At 44.0% G+C, this 19,201-nt stretch overlaps 2 protein-coding genes across 2 annotated transcripts; one reads left to right on the top strand and one right to left on the bottom strand.

Moving 5' to 3' along the window:
* Positions 1-539: 539 nt before the first annotated feature.
* Positions 540-3,497, bottom strand: LOC105485102 (C-C motif chemokine 4). The gene is made up of 3 exons (XM_011747300.3): positions 2,186-3,497; positions 1,521-1,635; positions 540-928 (listed from the first exon to the last, which is right to left on the bottom strand). The coding sequence occupies exons 1-3, from the start codon at positions 2,259-2,261 to the stop codon at positions 841-843; spliced, it is 279 nt and encodes a 92-aa protein (XP_011745602.2). The 5' UTR covers positions 2,262-3,497; the 3' UTR covers positions 540-840.
* A 12,207-nt stretch (positions 3,498-15,704) lies between these two features.
* On the top strand, positions 15,705-18,035 carry LOC105485104 (C-C motif chemokine ligand 3). Its single transcript, XM_011747301.2, has 3 exons — positions 15,705-16,320; positions 17,000-17,114; positions 17,532-18,035. The coding sequence occupies exons 1-3, from the start codon at positions 16,248-16,250 to the stop codon at positions 17,620-17,622; spliced, it is 279 nt and encodes a 92-aa protein (XP_011745603.1). The 5' UTR covers positions 15,705-16,247; the 3' UTR covers positions 17,623-18,035.
* Positions 18,036-19,201: the final 1,166 nt, after the last annotated feature.

The raw sequence follows: 19,201 nt of genomic DNA, 5'->3' as shown, positions 1-19,201 counted from the left end.
TCCTATGATGGGTGCTTTACACATCACCTTATAACAGCCCTTCGAAGTGTTTAATATTATCCCCATTTCACAGGTGTGAACACTGAGATCTAATAAGGCAAGATGACTTTCCCAATGTTATGCTGATAATAAGAGGATGAAGTCAATTTTCTCACTCTTCTTCCCCCTTTGCTGTGCTGCTTCCCCTGTTTACAACTTTCCCTCAAGATGTTGAAATGATAAGCTCCTTTTTTGGGGCATTCTTTCATGACACTCCCCAAGCAGACCTACGAGCCTCAACAAGTCACTTCACCTCTCTGTGCCTCTGTTTCCTTAACTGTGAAACTGGGGACAACAGTCCCTACTTCATAATGGTGTGAAAAGCCTCATTGAAAGTACGCAGTGAGATCATGTATGAAGAGTGCTCAGCCCAGAGCTCATATTAAGGACTCAGCAATTTCTCAATCTTACTGTTTTGGGAAACTGTAGTTTGTCCCTCCCAATGGTACCAGGCAATTCCTTTTACCCCCAAATCAAATTAAAATCACAAAGTAACTGTCTGTGTTTTATTTTGAAGTTTTATTATGAAAACACATGGAATTAACGGTGTTATCCATGTATTTGCAGCAGCAGAGAAACAGTGACGGTGGACCATCCCCACAGGGGACACGTATCCTTTGGCTAAACAAATATAAATAATGGAAATAACACCTAATACAATAACACAGCACATAAAAAGATTAAATTAAGAGAAGGGACAGGAACTGCGGAGAGGAGTCCTGAGTGTGGAGAAGATGCGTCTCATGGAGAAGCGTCCAGGCTCAGGTGACCTTCCCTGAAGACTTCCTGTCTCTGAGCAGCTCAGTTCAGTTCCAGGTCATTAACATACTCCTGGACCCAGGTCTCACTGGGGTCAGCGCAGACTTCCTTGCCTCTTTTGGTCTGGAATCTGTAGAACAAGGAACGGACAGATGAGAATCCCATGAGACCTGTGAGGTCATCTGGCTTTATCCCTTGCCTGTGGTCAGCATCTTCCTCTGCCTGACCATGGTCCATGTGGGCAGCTCTGGTGCATGGGATCCTTCCTGGGGCTGTGCTGGAACCAGACTCCCTATAACTTCCACTCACTGCATTTAGCTGTGGGCCCCAGGGGTTGCCCAGATTAGGAACCAATGGGCATTGCAATCAATATGAACAGATCTCCCCATCCCCTGCCAGCCTGGCAGTGACTCTTCCACATGTCTTTCTAGCACGGTTTAAGAAATTGGTCCCTATCTCATGTGACCTGTCCGACTTCCCCTGCTTTCCTGTCCTCTGGATAACTTCCTCCCCAGGAACCCCCTTCTCTCTCGGCTCCTGCTCAGCCGCCTTCAACACTTGAAAAGTGAGTTCATGACCTGTGTCCTCACTGCTTTCACGGAAGTCTTCAGCCCTGAGAACTGCCTCCCCACTGCTCAATCACCCCCTCTCCAAAACAGGCCCCCTTTTAAAATCCAGCCCTCACCCTTGCCTCCCAGAGCAGCCCAGGGGTTGATACTCACACCACAGCTGGCTGGGAGCAGAGGCTGCTGGTCTCGTAGTAATCTACCACAAAGTTGCGAGGAAGCTTCCTCGCGGTGTAAGAAAAGCAGCAGGAGGTGGGAGGGTCTGAGCCCACTGAAAGGAAAGGCCAGGGTGAGATCAACCCTGCACATGGGAGCTGTTTATGTTGGCTTCTAATTCTGCATCTTCATTGAGCATCCTTGTGGAGCTACCAGAACCCCAAAGAAGGTCCCTTGTATCCATTCCCACCTAACTTGAGCAGGAGTCTTATTCTGAATAGTGGATCTTCAGAGAAGAACAAGAAAGAAATCTAGAAGGGTGGAACTGGATTCAGTCTCAGAACACATCGGACCCCCTTCATGTGACAGATGGGGAAACCAAGGCACAGAGAGGGACAGGGCTTGCTTGAACAAGTAATTAGAGGCAGAGCCAGTTCAACAGTCTGACTTCCAGCCCATCCTTTTCCTCTGCTGGTTGCAAATTCTTCAGAAAATAGGAACTTGAATGTTATTGAATATCTACTAGACTCTACAGACTTCGTGGCAATCTTCCTAGCTGCCTTTTGTCCCATCCCCAGATCCCGCTGTTTGAGCAGCCACAGCTAGAATAAAAGACTCTGCCTACACCTCGGCTCTGGAAACAGCAGCTGCGAAAGTGGACTTACTTGGTGCTGAGAGTGCTGGAGAGCAGAAGGCAGCTGCTAGCGCGAGGAGAGACAGGACCGTCATGCGCAGCTTCATGGTGTTGGTGGAAGACAGGTTTTCTCAGAGGTGAGGCTACAGAACGCAGAAGCTTCAGAACCCAGCTGTGTCCTGTGCTGATACTGAATTGGGAATCTCTCTTTATAGAGACTCTGAGGCCTGGGACAAATGTGGGGGCTCAGGAGAGTGAGCGGAATTTCCATGGTACAGATGATGTCATGGCTCCTGAAGCTAGCTGAGTGAGGAGTTCCTCTCAGCTTCTCTTCCCCAGGGCGATGTCACCATAGAGCAAAGATGAGGGAGGTTCAGGTGAGAAGAAAAGGGAAGTGGTACAACCAAAGGCAATGACCGAGACTGGGGAGAGAGTTGCAACCCCCAGAGGAAAGATGAAATGTTCACACCTGCTACAAGTGGCTTGTAGACAAGAACTGTGCTGCTCTTGGTGGTTGGCACCCCCAGATGCTGGAGGGTTCATGTCAGTCTTTCCAGGCTGGCCACAAGCCTGGCCCCCAGGACAAAGGGGGAGCCAGGACCCCCCCATCCCCTTCCTGTGCCTCTTCTGCTGAGCTGAGTGCCACTGACTTTTGTGCCCCATATGTTTCCTTGGGCATGAAGAGTCCAGCACTGGATGTGCAGAGGAACCCAGAAGGGTGACTCAGGAACATTTGTAACTTCTTATTGGACAATTACCTTGTATCAGGCACCGGGAAAGCTGTCTTACACATATTATTTCTAATCCTACCATAACCCTGGGCAGGGGTGTGTCATCTCGTTTTACAGATAAGACAACTGAGGATTAGAGAGTGGTCCACTGATGCGCTCAGTGCCACACAGCTGATGAATGGCACTACCAAGATTTGAATCAAGATTCATCTGACTCCCAAGTCCATTTTCTTTACATGCTATAGTCTCCAGAATAAACATAGAGTGTGACCACAAAGAGAAACCATTGACTGATAGACAGCTAGGAGCTATTCCACACTCAAAGACCGATTGTATTCGGACTTAATTCAGGAAAGAGATAGAGCTAGTCTGTCCTAGAACAAGGAGGGAATGGAGGAGAAATAAAGAGTTCAGGATATTTTCCTGGACCAATAAAAGAACAGGACAAATAAACCAGTAAGAATCAAGTTTGGAAGATCCAGATAGAAAATGTTCTTCTAGTATAAAAACAGGATTGAGCTGGGTGCAGGGCCTCACACCTGTAATCCCAGCACTTTGGGAGGTCAAGGCAGGCAGATCACTTCAGCCGAGAAGATCGAGACCAGCCTGGGCAACATGGTGAAACCCTGTCTCTACAAAAAATTACAAAAAAAAAAAAAAAAAAAAAAAAATTGGCTGGGAGTGGTGATGCACACCTGTAGCCCCAGCTGCTCAGGAGGCTGAGGTGGGAGGATCACTGAGCCCAGGAAAGTCCAGGCTGCAGTAAGTGGTGATTGTCCCACTGCACTCCAGCTTGGATGACAGAATGAGACCCTGACTCAAAACAAAGCAAAGCAAAACAAAACAAAACAGAATTGTATACCTAGTAATGAGTTTATCCATGTTACAGACAAAATGTGTAATCTGAGGATGTGGGTGTGTCCCAGTCAGTCCATAGGGAATGCCTGTGCTCATGTTAAGCCCTGGCTAGTTTGACAGTTGCTGGGCACCTGTACAGAAGGTGAAGCTTACAAAGGCCCTGCATACAGGAGTGTGCAAAGTTGGACAAATGAAGGAAATGAAGATAATTGGATCAAGATCTCTATCTGCCTTTAGCTCTACTACTCTAACCTGCCGGCTCACCCCTAACCCCACATTGTTACGTGCTCTTCTCTGAGAAAGAAAAAAGAAGAATAAAAAGAGGGAGCCATGATTTCAAACTATACTACAGTGCTACAGTAACCAAAACAGCATGGCATCGGTACAAAAACAGACACATAGACCAATAGAACAAAATAGAGAGCTCAGAAATAATGCTGCACACCTGCAACCATCCAATCTTTGACAAAGTTAACAAAAACAAGCAATAGGGAGAGGGCTTCCCATTCAATAAATGGTACTGGGATAACTTGCTAGCTGTACAAAAAGATTGAAACTGGACCCCTTCCTTACCCCATGTATAAAAATCAACTCACAATGGATTAAAGACTTAAATGTAAAACCTAAAACTATAAAACTATAAAAATATGACAACCTGTAAGATAACCTAGACAATACCATTCTGGGCATAGGATCTGGCAGAGATTTCATGATGAAGATGCCAAAAACAAATCCCAACAAAACCAAAAACTAACAAATGGGATCTAATTAAACTAAAGAGCTTCTGCACAGCAAAAGAAACTATCAGCAGAGTAAAGAGATAACCTACAGAATGGGAGAAAATATTTACAAACTATGCATCTGACAAATAATATCCAGAATCTATAGGGAATTTAAACAAATGTACAAGCAAAAACAAACAACTCCATTAAAAAGTGGGCATTGGACATAAACAGACATATTTCAAAAGAAGACATACATATGTGGCCAAGAAACATACAAAAAATGCTCAACACCACTAAACATTAGAGAAATGCAAATCAAAACCACAACAAGATACCATCTCAAACCAGTCAGGATGGCTATTTTAAAAAGTCAAAAAATAACAGATGTTGGTGAGGTTGTGGAGAAAAGGAACACTGCTGGTGGGAATGTAAATTAGTTCAGCCATTGTGGGAAGCAGTTTGGCAATTTCTCAAAGAACTTAAAACAGAACTACCATTCAACCCAGCAATCCCATTACTGGGTATATACCCAAAGGAATATAAATCGTTCTACCATAAAGACATGTGCACATGTATGTTAATTGCAACACTATTCACAATAGCAAAGACATGGAGTCAACCTAAATGCCCACTGATGGAAGACTGGATAAAGAAAATGTAGTGTATATATATATGCCATGGAATACTTCTGTCATAAAAAAAAAAAAAGAACAAGATCATGCCCTTTGCAGCAACATGGATGGAGCTGGAGGCCATTATTCTAAGTGAACTAACACAGGAACAGAAAACCAAATACTGCATGTTCTCACTTATAAGTGGATGCTGAACATTGAGTACACACAGACACAAAGAAGTGAACAGCAGGTACCAGGGCCTACTTAAGGGTGAAGGGTGGGAGGAGGGTGAAGATTAAAAAAAAAAAAAAAAAACTACCTATTGAGTACTATGCTTATTACCTGGGTGATAAAATAATCTGTACACCAAACCCCTACAATACACAATTTACCTATATAACAAACCTGCACATGCACCTCTGAACCTAAAATACAAATTAAGGAAAAAAAGGGACCTACAGCATCTGGGAGCCATAGGAGAGGTTTGAGCAGCATCCTGGGGTACTTCAGGGTCATTACATAAAGTACAAGGTCATCCTACCTCAGCATTCTCCCTTACTCCCCCACCCGCACACACAAGCTGCACTTCTCTCCTCTGTTCTCTTCCCCTTTTCTTTGAACAGCTCTTGCTTCAAATGTTCTGATCGTCTCCAAGACCCTTGCCCCCAGCTGCAATGTTCCGTGTTCCCTGGTAGCACATGTGTTGGTACCTCTCCTGGCCTTTCCTAGTCGGTGCAGTTTCATCTTCATGCATCAAGGACCTTACTTTAAGAGAAGCAGAATGTGTCTCATGTTCTCTGGATTCACACAGACTTCGTTATCTATGACATTTTTATTCAACCCAATGTACTAACCATCTGCTGTTTTTCAGGGCAGACAGAGCTGAACAAAGCCCCATCCCTGCCTTCAAAGAGTTCCATGTCTAGAGATGGCATTGACAGTGACAGAAATAACTATGCCACGAGGTGGAATAAGCTAAGTGTCATGTCAGAGGAAGAAACAAAGTGTCAGGAAGCCTGAAGGATGGAGAAGGCTGCCTCTCAGCTGTAGATGAGTAGCTCCAAGTTAAGTCTCAATCCCCACCAGAGCAGCTGTCTGAATGAGCAGGGTGGAGGGGTTAGGAGAATGCCTGTTCTGGGTTTCAGGAGAATAATGATTGATAAAATGGGTGATTAGTCATCATTGAGCCATACAATGAGTTTGTCTGTTGACTTTTGTTTCCTAGCCTTGATCCGATCTTTGGCTCATGGAGGTAAAAGGTTTTGAGGGGTCTTCGTGAAGATCCTAACAACAATACTGTGTCTGCACCCAGTGGAAGTCCACACTGAGAGTAAAAAGGACTTGTATCATTTTGTTTAGCCACCCCAAGATTAACTCCCCCCACCCCAAGATTTAGGCACTGATGCCATTTGGAACTCCTGGAGGACAAATGTGGAGACTGGAAAGCCAAGGGGAGCCAATAAACGATGATAACAAATAACTCTCAAATACACGACAAAAAAGATGCTCATGTTCTCTAGAGAAACTTCCCTGACCTCTTTCCCAAGTAAATCCTGTGTCCTTCCCTGTGCTCCTACATTCTCCTGAACTACTTCCTTCTTACCACCTATCACATATTGATCTATTCGTGTGGTTGCCTCCCCAACTGGAAAGTGAGCTCCTTGATGCAGAAACTGTGTTATGCTTATCTCCATGGAGGGGATGCGATGAGTAATATGGACTCAAGATGTGAACCCTTATATAGTCAAATGAGTAAACTGAGTATGAGTGAATTGGGTGTTCTGACGTTCCACCCAAAAGGTGATTTCTCAGCCCTGATAGTGTGGTACTTCCCCTTCTCCCCCACGCTCAACCCACACATCCAGCAGTTTTATCATAACGGATACTATTCTTGGACTCAATTCTTTGTAGCTCAGGGTTGCAAGAAGTGACAGCAAGGGTCATCCATGGTTCCAGGGAGCCCATTCAGGGGTCCACCCCCTCACCCCTGAGCAGGGAAGCCCTTCTTTCCTCCTCATTTGTGGTCATTTAGAGGTTTCCACCTCCACATGCTCGACCACCGCTATATTCATAACTCCATTCTGGGCATTTTTACATTTGTCTTGTCGTGTTATCCTCAACTTCCCAGTCTGCAGGCAGGCCTAGCAGCCATAGCAGTAAGATGACCTTGAAAATGTCCTGGTATTTTTTCATTTTCCTCAGCATATCCATGGCCTGTAGTTTTACCTGATCCCAATCTGTTTTGCCACTGAATAGATTAGGAAAGCAAAACCTAGAGAAGTGGAAAGACCTGATCAAGGTCACACAGGATGCATGTCAAGACCCAGGGTCTTCAACTCCCAGTTCAGAGATGACCAGAGTCGCTCTACAGGTATGACCCTCTGAGATTACACGTAGAGGCAACCTCTGATCACAACAGACTCAGTCAATCTGGACATGCTGGCCCCTCCTAGAGTGCTGAGACCAGTGGGTGTTGTGGGGTCAAGAGGTAGCCTCTAAGAGGTGGGATGGGTAGAACTAGAGAAGCCCTGGAGGGCAAATGTGGAGACTGGAAAGCCAAGGGGAGCTGGAACATAGGGTCATTTGCCAAGATAATAAACCAAGAGGCAAATCCTGTGGTTTTGTCAATATGGTGTCCAAGTCACTTTGGAGGAAATGGGAGCAGAAGCTGAACTGTGAATTGAAGAAACAAGTACACAATTATCCAGAGTGCGGAATTCTTCAGGATGAAATTCATAGGACAATGAGCTGGTTGGAGTAGCTCATCAGTGACTGCCACACTCTGACTACGGAGCTGGCCGGCCCCGCTCTTCTTACCGTGGAAATGGACCTTGGTCGCCTGCCACAGCCTGCTCTTAGTTGTGAAAGGTAGAGGTCAGCAACTTCAGGAGATGTTAAATTCCTGAGAGGGGGTAAAGCCTCACCAGCAGTCATGAGATAAGAAAACTTCCAGTATTCCTTGTGAAACATCTTCCTTCCAATTGTTTCTGGCCTCTTTCCATGCAGGTCATAGGGAATACTCCAGCAAGAGATGAACGTAATTCAGTAAAGCTTTATTGAGCAGCTACTGTGTGACAGGCATTGTGTCCGAGGGTGAGGGTATGCACTTTAGATGGTGGTAGTGAAGTGTTAAGGAAGGCTTCCAAAAAATGTGAGACCTGAATTTTTTTTCTGAAAAAAAATTTATAGGCCAGGCATGGTGGCTCATGCCTATAACCCTAGCACTTTGGGAGGCCGAGGTGGGTGGATCATATGGGGTCAGGAGTTTGAGAACAGCCTGGCCAACAGAGTGAAACCCCGTCTCTACCGAAAATACAAAAACTTGGTGTGGCGTGGTGGCGTACACCTGTAGTCCCAGCTACTCAGGAAGCTGAGGCATGAGAATCTCTTGAATCTGGGAGGTGGAGATTGCAGGGAGCCGAGATCGTGCCACTGCACTCCAGCCTGGGTGACAGAGCAAGACACTGTCTCAAAAAAAAAAAAAAAAAAAGTATATTAGTTTGGTTTTCTTTTATAGAAAATATACATGGTCATTGTACAAAACTGAGAAAATGTAGGGACACATAAATAAGAAAATTAAAATTGCCCTATCATTCTGTACTTAGTTTCATATTTTATTACTGGTACTTAATATTCTTTCATGAACTAGTATTCTTATTGTTACTTAATCTTCTTCTGTGTCATTACAAACTTAAATATTACTCAAAAATGGCATGAATATATGCATATTTTATTGTATAGATATACCAAAAGTATTTAATCACTCTACTATTCACATCAGTCCATTTACATTGCTCTAACTTTTCTTTATTACAGGTTGAACTGAGATTAGCCAGGCAAAGACAGGGACAGGGGTATGCAGGCAAAGAACAAGAGACCTGCACTTGTTTTTGATGTAAAATGGACATATTGAAATATTTCAATAATAATAAAATGGTAATAGTAATAATAGTAGATAGCACTTAACACAGCACTTACTGTGAACCGGTAATGTTCTCTGCCTCTCATGGATATTAATGCATTTAATCCTCACAGTGGCCCTCTGAGGTACGTGCTGTAACTATCCCCTTTCACACATGAGGAAACTGAAGCACAGAGAGGTATGTAACCTATGGAAAAACACACAGCTGACACACAACAGATTTGAAGCTGAAGCCAAGAAGTCTGGCTCTAGGGCATGAATAAACCAGAAAAGGGAAGTGTGCTGTATTATAAATATATGTTAAAAGCATAACAGCCAAAGTCTCTGTTATTCTAATGTAAAATGTCTTTTCTGTTTTGCATTTTGCATGCCTTTGAACAGCAAGATCCATAGATTTCCTGTTTTCCTTAGAAAATTTGGGGAATTACAGGACAGCCTTGGTGGCACATGCCTATAATCCCAGCACTTTGAGAGGCCGAGGCGGGTGGATCACTTGAGGCCAGGAGTTCAAGACCAGCCTGGACAACATGGTGAAACCCCGTCTGTACTAAAAATACAAAAATTAGCCAGGCATAGTGGTGCATGCCTGTAACCCCCGCTACTCAGAAGGCTGAGGTGGGAGAATCACGAACCCAGGGAGAGGCGTAGGTGGGATTGGAGGTTGCAGTGAACCAAGATCACGCCACTGCACTGCAGCCTGGGCGACACAGTGAGACTCCGTTTAAAAAAAAAGAAAAAGAAAAGAAAATTTGGGGAATGACATAGTGTTTTTCCTTATTGGTTCTAAATATTAATCCCTGCAGCTGTCATGGGATGTGCCCACTTTTGTAGTATTACACTCTGCCTTGTGGTTTATAAGAAGGAGAAATTGTGCTTTACCAAGTCAACACCTCCTTCATTAAAATCAGGGAAGAGAACCGCACGTTTAAGGAACCACAGGTAGTGCAAATAGGCTGAGTCTTGGTTATCAGGAAGTCTCAGCGTGGCAAGGCACGAGGCCAAAGAGGTAGACAGGGATCAGGTTACAGAGAAACTTCCATTTCATGCCAGAAGTGATGTAGAATGTTTGTAAGATGTTAAAAGGAGAGAAACTGAGACCGATTTGAGCTTTAGCAAAATTATATTGGATGCTGTGTGGTGGGATAGATTAAAAAGAGACAAAACTAGGCCAGGCGTGGTGGCTCACGCCTGTAATCAATCCCAACACTTTGGGAGGCCGAAACAGACAGATCACTTGAGGCCAGGAGTTCAAGACCAGGCTGGCCAACATGGTGAAACCCCGTCTCCACGAAAAATACAAAAAATTAGTAGGGCATGGTGGCACATGCCTGTAATCACAGCTAATAGGAAGGCTGAGGCACAAGAATTGCTTGAGCCTGGGAGGCCAAAGGTTGCAGTGAGCCAAGATTGGGCCAGTGCACTCCAGCCTGGGCTACGGAATGATACCTTGTCTCGAAAGAGAAAGAAAAAGAAAGAAAGAAAGAAAGAAAGGAAGAAAGAAAGAAAGAAAGAAAGAAAGAAAGAAAGAAAGAAAGAAAGAAAGAAAGAAAGAAAGAAAGAAAGAAAGAAAGAAAGAAAGAAAGAAAGAATTAAAGGAAGGAAAGGAAGGAAAAGGGAAAAAGAAGGGAGTTGCTAGGACCCTCTTCTAGTTGTCATGGTGAGAATCCATAAGAACCTGACCTAAGACAGAGGCAGTGGGAATGGTGAGAGGCAGATGCACGTAAAATTGAATGTAGACTAGAGTTGGTGATTGAAGAGGTGTAGGAGATGACAGAGAAAGAGGAGACAAGGGTGACTCTCAGCTTTCTGGCTTGGAAGATTGATAGGAAGAGGCACTTTTTATTGCGTAGAGAATATGGAAGAAGAGGCAAGGGACCGGGAGAGGGATCAGATCCAGTACCAAGACATATGCCCTGACCTACATGCAAGAAATGGCCAGAGAAAATAACAAGGACTCGGGACAGGAAACAAGGGGCTGGCTGTGGAAAGAGGGGGCTGTGTCAATGAGACATTGTCTGTCTAAGATGCAAGACAGGGGACTCCAGGCTGCTGCTTCTGCCTGCAGGAAAGGCGGGGCCCACACCTGCTGCAATCTGACCACACAGACCACATATGAGAAAAGGAGGCCAAAGCTGGGCCGAACAGGGTGTCATCATCAGTGAACCCATCCCTGGGGCACCTGCTGCCAAAAGAGATGGCGGGGGTGACACTCGGGGAAGTGGAGCCTCAGGGCCTGAATCTGGAAGGAAAGCAATGCCCCGCGCCAGAGCACAGGCAGCAGCACACAGTGCAAGGGAAAGACGCCGCAGAGGACAAACTGCTCAGCCAGGATTCCCCACGCTCAGGACTGGGACGCTCTGCTGGACCAAGGTGGGGCCTCACAGAGGCTGAAATGAGCCAGAACGCTGGGACACAAATCAAATCCCTCCATGCTGAAGGGTCCACAGTGTGGACTGCTGGCTACTTTCTGTCACCACCACCTGAGGAATCTTGGGTGGTCTGTTTCCCAAATATCAAGACCGTGACACCATGGCCTTTTCCTTCCATTCTTTTCTTTCTTTCTTTCTTTCTTTCTTTCTTTCTTTCTTTCTTTCTTTCTTTCTTCTTTCTTTCTTTCTTTCTTTCCTTCCTTCCTTCCTTCCTTCCTTCCTTCCTTTCTTCCTTCCTTCCTTCCTTCCTTTCTTTCTTTCTTTCTTTCTTTCTCTTTCTTTCTCTCTCTCTTTCTTCTTTCTTTCTTTCCTTTCTCTTTCTTTTTCTTTCTTTCTGTCGTTCTTTCTTCTTTCTCTTTCTTTCATCTTCTTTCTTTCTGTTTTCTTTCTTCCTTTCTCTCTTTCTTTCTCTTTTTCTTTCTCTCTTTCTTCTTTCTTTCTCTCTCCTTCTCTTTCTTTCTTTTCCTTCCTTCCTTTCTTTCTTTCTTTCTAAAGCAAATCATAATCTTTTAGATCCAAGTTACTGAAAACTTCTTTATATAAGTTTAATTTACATTTCTCTTTCAAATTGCATCTTTATCAGGACATTCACCTTCTTTTTTTTTTTTTTTTTTTTTTTTTTTCAAGATGGAGTCTCACTCTATCACCCAGGCTAGTTGCAGTGGTGCGATCTTGGCTCACAGCAACCTCCTGGATTCAGGTGATTCTCCTACCTCAGCCTCCCGAGTACCTGGGACTACAAGCATGTGCCAACATGCCTGGCTAGTTTTTTGTATGTTTAGTAGAGACCTTGTTGACCAGGCTGGTCTCAAACTCCTGGCCTCAGGTGATCTGCTCACCTCGGCCTCCCAAAGTGATGGGATTACAGGCATAAGCTACCGTGCCCCGCTTCAATTCTCATTTTATTTAAAGATTCTTCCTTGGCTCTGGAGACCCATCACATTTCTGACTCTCTCTCCTGATTCTCTCTCTGTGTGTGTGTGTGTGTGTGTGTGTGTGTGTGTGTGTGTGTGTGTGTTTGGATGCATGTGCAGGTTTGTTATATAGGTAAATTTGTGTCATGGGGGTTTGGTGTACAAATGATTTCATCACCCAGGTATTAAGCCTAGTACCCATTAGTTATTTTTCCTGATCCTCTCCCCCCTCCCACTCACCATGGCCTTTCTTATCCTACCCTTCCCATTAGTATTTCAACTCCATAGTGAGAGTTCAGGCATAACACATATTGTTAGTCAAATCAGTGATTTATTTATTCATCAAATAGATATTATGCTTCACTATATGTCAGCATTGTGATTATCACTGGAGATACACTGGTAACTAACACAGACAGTGGAATATAAAACTGACCAATTCCACCTGCATGACCCTGGGTTCGTTATTTCAACTGGGAACATCAATTTACCACCCAGGAAATGCCTAAGACCCTCCCAACTCAACCCCGTCCTACATCTCCTTTACATTGTTCGTTCAAGGTATATAAATTAAGCACATGCTACGTATGCAACCATATTTCACTCCAAGCAAAAACACATGGTAAAGGAATATATTTCCTGGTTTGGGGATTGATAGGGAAAGTCTTACTAATATATAAACACTGAAATAGAATTATATATTCAATAAATCACCTTTATTATAAAGATCACAATAATAAGAGAGAGAGACTAGGTCTGGAGGCTCATCGTGTTATAACTATCATGTGCTAGGATTTGGTTTAAATCAACCAACAAGACATGGTCTGAAGTTGGTTTATGATCTGAGAAGACACTCTAAAAAATCTGCCATTATAGGATTGTTGTGAGGATCAAATATAATAAGTTGTGGTACAGAACGTGTAGTGTGTTGTACCTAGAGTCAGACTACCTGGATTTGAATCCCTGCTCTGCTAGTCATCAGCTTTATGGCCTTAGGAAAATTGCTTAACCTCTATACTTTGGTTTCTTCACCTGTTCAACTGAGAAAGTATAATGGTAACTAAATCATAGGGCTGTTTTGAAGAGTAACAGTTCAAACATGTAAATCCCTATTATGGAAACTGGTGCATGGTGGTCTCTCAGTAAATATTACTTATTGTGAACTAAAATTTGTGTAGTTGCTAATCTATCATTAGCACGAAATAAAAGTTTGTTTCCAAACTCCCACATTGCCTTCATTAAACTGCAAATTTCTTGAGAAAAATAAACTAAAATAAAATCAACAGGACATGGTCTAGATTTTTGAAGAGTAAGTTACATAGATAACTAATTATAACACACTGTGCAGTAATCACAGAGGCAGAGGATGCCCCTAGCCAGAACACTGACTGGTTCAGCAGTTTCCATTTCCTTTTCTGGCCCTCTGCAAATCACAGAAGCCAGCTCTCAGCAACAGAATCACGAGTATGGAGGGGGTTCCCCTAAGAAGTGAGTGAGGGAATGCAATTCAGGGTATCAACCGAGAGCTGGGAGGCAGAGGGTGGGGTGAGAAGCAGGCATTGCTGTGATGTAGGTTTCTAATGAAACAAGTGGCAGACATACCTTTATTTGGAATTGGTAGCAATAGGGGAAGATACGTGGATGCCAAAGCTCCAGTGAAACCTACCACGGCCCCTGATCTTGCCTCTGCTTCTCCTCCCTCAAGACTGGCACTAGCCATCATTGGGGTGGGATGGAAACAGAGCTCATGTGTATTAAAAGACCTAACTCTACAGACACTTAGGAAGGACAGAATTCCAAAGGCGTGGTCCCACTTGGCTTCTGTCCTCCGTTGTTCTCTAGCATTAGACATATCAACTCTAATCCCTTTGGGGGGAATTCAAGGCCTGTCCTGGTTTGGTCCCAATTTAGCTTTATCGTCCATATTCAGCCACCACTCTGCAGCTCCACTGAAGCACCCCCTCTTTCCTCTGAGCCCACAATGTCACACCCAGGACTCTGCCTCAGCTGGGCCTCCACTGCCCACCCATCTATAGATGCCTAAATCCCGGGCAGTTATCCAGACACAACTAAAGTTCCATCCCTTCCATGAAGCCTTCCCCAACCCTCTGGTGGAAGGTCACTTCTTCCCCTCGTGGGGTTCTGAGCTTTCATTTCTTTTTCTATAAGGAGTCTTAGCACTTTCTGCTAAGTGCTACAATTACCTGTTCACATACTCTACCTGCCCCCACGAGACCAGGGGCATCTCAGAAAAAAAGATTATTAAAACCAACTAAATCTATTTCTCACTATAAAATGAGGTATACTGATTGATTGTGAAAGAATAAAATAACAAAGTACGGAAAAGAAAAAAAAAGCATATAATCTGGCTGAGAAGGTAGAGACCCTTCCACACCACTGAAATTATGTATTAAAAAGAATAAGGAAAAACCTGCTTCAGTTTGGCATGATTTATGTAAGTACAGTATAGGATCCTTAAAATGGTTCAAAGAAATGGAAAATCAAGACTTCATTTTGGCAAAGACCATTGAACAGAAACTTTAGCGTATTTATCAATAATTTCTTTCAGATTAAACAACTGACCACAACCCACTTTTCAACCAGTGATGCTGGAAATGTTTTAAAACAAAATTAGTTCATGAATTTGTGGGCTGACCAAGAAGGTAATAAAGTCTTACTAAGTAAAATGAGAAAAATTCAGAAAAAGAAAAAAATAAGAAACTAAATCACCCAGGGACCTATCACACACATATAAGCACTATTCATTCTTCAAGGTTTGTATTTCCAAGCCTTTGTATTTTTTTCCACGCCTAGGGTTAGCAAGGAGTGTATGTGTGTGTGTGTGTATATATATATGTATATATATATATATAATAAATATATATATTTATATAATTGTACAAATATATAAATACATTTGTACAATTCTTCAAAGTTTGTAGAATTTGCATAATGTCGTATCTTGCTTTTTTTAAACCACTGATGTTATAAGCATATTTATGCCACTTCATTCATTTTAGAGACTTAATAATAAATGATCTAGTGGATAATTTATCATCCCCTGATGGAGAGAAATGAGCTTTGCTGAATTTAGAGTTATAAATGACGCTGGGTCGGGGGTCTTTATGTTTGAAGATGGCTCCATATTTGGGCTGTTTCCACAGAACTCTTTCCTAGAAATGTTTTTTCTAGGTTAATGGCTATGAATATTTCTAGGCACCTGACGTATTGACACCCACCTCTCAAGTATTTTTATGATCCACAACTAGCGTTTAACACAGTGCCCTAGTCACTCCGTGACTAATAAATAGACAAATGACTGAAACGTGACCTCATGCTTTCTATTCCTCAGCTTTCATTCAGTTCCTTGCCTCTGGGAGGAGGAAGGGTTGTGCAGCCCTCCACAGCATCACCCCATCAACCCTACCCCTGTGGTTATAGCAGCTGAGGAAGCAGAATTGCAGCTCTGTGGGAAGGAATGGGGCCGGAGAGTTCATGCATAGACCTGTTCTTATGAGAAAGGACCAGCTAAGAATAGCTTTGGGTTGACACACACTCCTCTTCACACTCACAGGAGAAACCATTTCCCCATGAAGCTAGAACCAGTCATGGGTTGAGAGTTGAGAGTTAGAGAATCACTCAGAGATGCTATTCTTGGATATCCTGAGCCCCTGTGGTCACCGGGCACCCTGAATTGTGCAACACTCAGCATGACAGCATCACTACGCTTAAAAATTTCCCTCCTCACCCCCAGATTCCATTTTCCCATCCGCCAGGGCTGCCTATAAAGAGAAGGAGAGATGGCTTCAGACTTCAGAAGGACACAGGCAGCAGAGAGGGGTCAGTCCCTTCTTGGTTCTGCTGACACTCGAGCCCACATTCCATCACCTGCTCAGAATCATGCAGGTCTCCACTGCTGCCCTTGCCGTCCTCCTCTGCACCGTGGCTCTCTGCAACCGGATCTCAGCAACATGTGAGTCCAAGTTTCATTGTGGGTATCACCACTCTCTGGCCATGGTTAGACCACATCAATCTTTTCTTGTGGCCTTAGAGCCCCAAGAGAAAAGAGAATTTATTAAAGGGCTGCCAAACATCTAGGTCTTTGTCTTCAAGACTTTTATTTTTATCTATAGAAGGGATCTTAGCCCCCTAGTCTCCAGGTATGAGAATCTAGGCAGGGGCAGGGGAGTTACAGTCCCTTGTACAGATAGAAAGACAGGGTTCGAAACAAATCAGTTAGCAAGAGGCAGAATCCAGGGCTGATTCCTTCCCACTGGGGCCTGTTGTTCACTCTCCAGCTTACCCTAGGTCTCTCAGGAGCCCTGTCCCTTGGATGTCTTATGAGAGATGTCCAAGGCTTCTCTTGGGCTGGGGTATGACTTCTTGAACTAAACAAAATTCCCTGAAGAGAGCTGAGATAAGAGAACAGTCTGTTCAGGTATCTGGATCACACAGAGAAACAGAGAACCCACTATGAAGAGTCAAGGAAAAGAAGGAAATAGAAACAAAGAGACATTTCTCAGCAAAAACGCCCAAATGCCTTCTGGTCACTTGGTCTGAGCAAGCCTGCCTTCCTCAGCCGCTCGGGGATCAGAAGCTGCCTGGCCTTTTCTTCTGATCTCTGACTTGGGCTTATTGTCTTTTCTCCACAGTTGCTGCTGACACCCCGACCTCCTGCTGCTTCAGCTACATCTCCCGGCAGATTCCACAGAATTTCATAGCTGACTACTTTGAGACCAACAGCCAGTGCTCCAAGCCCGGTGTCATGTAAGTGTCAGTCTTCCTGCTCGCCTCTAGGGAAGTAGGGAGTGTCAGGGTCGGGGCACAGACAGGACAGAAGGCCATCCTGGAAAGGCCCAGCCTTCCGGAGCCTATCGGGGGTACAGGACGCAGGGCTCCGAGGTGTGACCTGACTTGGGGCTGGAGTGGGGCAGGTGTTACAGAGTCAGGAAGGGCTGCCCCAGCCCGGAGGAAAGGGACAGGAAGAAGGAGGCAGCAGGACCCTCTGAGACCCCCCCGCCCGGAGTCCCTGAGAGAAGCTCTCTAGATGGAGACAGGCAGGGGTCGCTGAGAGAGGAGCATGCCCTGAGCTGCCCAGGACAGAGAGCGGATGGAGCGGCCACGGTGGGCCCAGGATTCCCCTGCTGGATTCCCCAGTGCTTAACCTTCCTCCATTCTCCACAGCTTCCTAACCAAGAGAGGCCGGCAGGTCTGTGCTGACCCCAGTAAGGAGTGGGTCCAGAAATACGTCAGCGACCTGGAGCTGAGTGCCTGAGGGGTCCGGAAGCTTCGAGGTCCAGCGACCTCGGTGGACCCAGTGGGGAGCAGGAGCCTGAGCCTTGGGAACATCCCTGTGACCTCCACAGCTACCTCTTCTATGGACTGGTTGTTGCCCAACAGCCACTGTGGGACTCTTTTTAACTTAAATTTTTATTTATTTATACTATTTAGTTTGTGTAATTTATTTTCGATTTCACAGTGTGTTTGTGATTGTTTGCTCTGAGAGTTCCCCTGTGCCCTCCCCCTTCCCTCACACTGTGTTTGGTGACAAGTGACTGGCTGTCACTGGCCTGCTGTAAACAGTCATGGTACCAAAGCCACCAGACTGACCAATGTGTATCAGATGCTTTTGTTCAGGGCTGTGATCGGCCTGGGGAAATAATAAAGATGCTCTTTTAAAAGGTAAACCAGTATTGAGTTTGGTTTTGTTTTTCTGGCAAATCAAAATCACTGGTTAAGAGGAATCATAGGCAAAGATTAGGAAGAGGTGAAATGGAGGGAAATTGGGAGAGATGGGGAGGGCTACCACATAGTTATCCACTTTACAACGGAGGCACAGTTCTGGAACATTGAAACTACGAATATGTTATAACTCAATTCGTAATATGCATGCTCTAGGAGAATTCGCTACTTGAATGGATACCATTAAGCAGAGTATTCTGTAGCGCATATTCATGATGAATCAAGCTTTTAATAGCAATTACTTACATTGTTGAGGCTTACTCCTACTGAGTGCTTTTTATGAATTGTTCATTTAATCTTACCAATGCAATAGTACAGCTTAGGTACTGTTAATACCTCCATTTGACAGAAAAGTAACCCAGGGCTCAGAAAGGTTAGGCAACTTGGTTGAGGTTATACAGCACGTAAAATGTCAATTGCATTTCAAAACTGGACTTTTATTGAACTACAGACTATGCTGTTAACCACTGACCAAGTTATTTCCTGAAACATGATCCACCTATACTCAAATCTTACCCTATTCTTCAGCGGATGATACTTTATCCATTGCAACCACTTTCTGGTCAGGATTCTGAGTTGACATAGAGTGTTTGAGCAGTGATTGTTGAAGCCACTTAAACAGGATCTTTAGGTGTAGACCTGGGAACTGATATTTTTATCAAGCTCATGAGCTGTTCCACAGCATGTTAATGACTAAAAGCCACTGTCAATAGAATTCACCACTGTTTTCTAAATGTGGTAAGTATCCACATATGGCAACAGGTGTATTATACATTATTTCTCTAGAATCTACACTCTACAAAATAAACAGCTAACGTTAGAGAAGGAAAAGACGTCCAGCTTCTGTGTGGAGCAGGATGCTATCTGTAGGTTTACTGTGAAAGGTTAAGTTATTTATTAGATGGATTGCTTGCATTACATGTACAAGAAGTGCATACTAAGTTAGGATCCTTTTTGCAGAAGAAAGAGAAATTCAAAATATTTGTGTGAAAACCAAACGTGTTAATTTTTAAGAGCTATACTTATTTCATTTTATTTAAAATAATCTAATTTTTATGTCCAAACATGTTTAGAATTGTACGGTTCAAACTCTTTAAGGCGTGATTAAACAC

Source organism: Macaca nemestrina, chromosome 17 (assembly GCF_043159975.1).
Source record: "Macaca nemestrina isolate mMacNem1 chromosome 17, mMacNem.hap1, whole genome shotgun sequence".
Taxonomy (NCBI): domain Eukaryota; kingdom Metazoa; phylum Chordata; class Mammalia; order Primates; family Cercopithecidae; genus Macaca; species Macaca nemestrina.
This window is presented reverse-complemented; position numbering and strand designations above follow the sequence as displayed.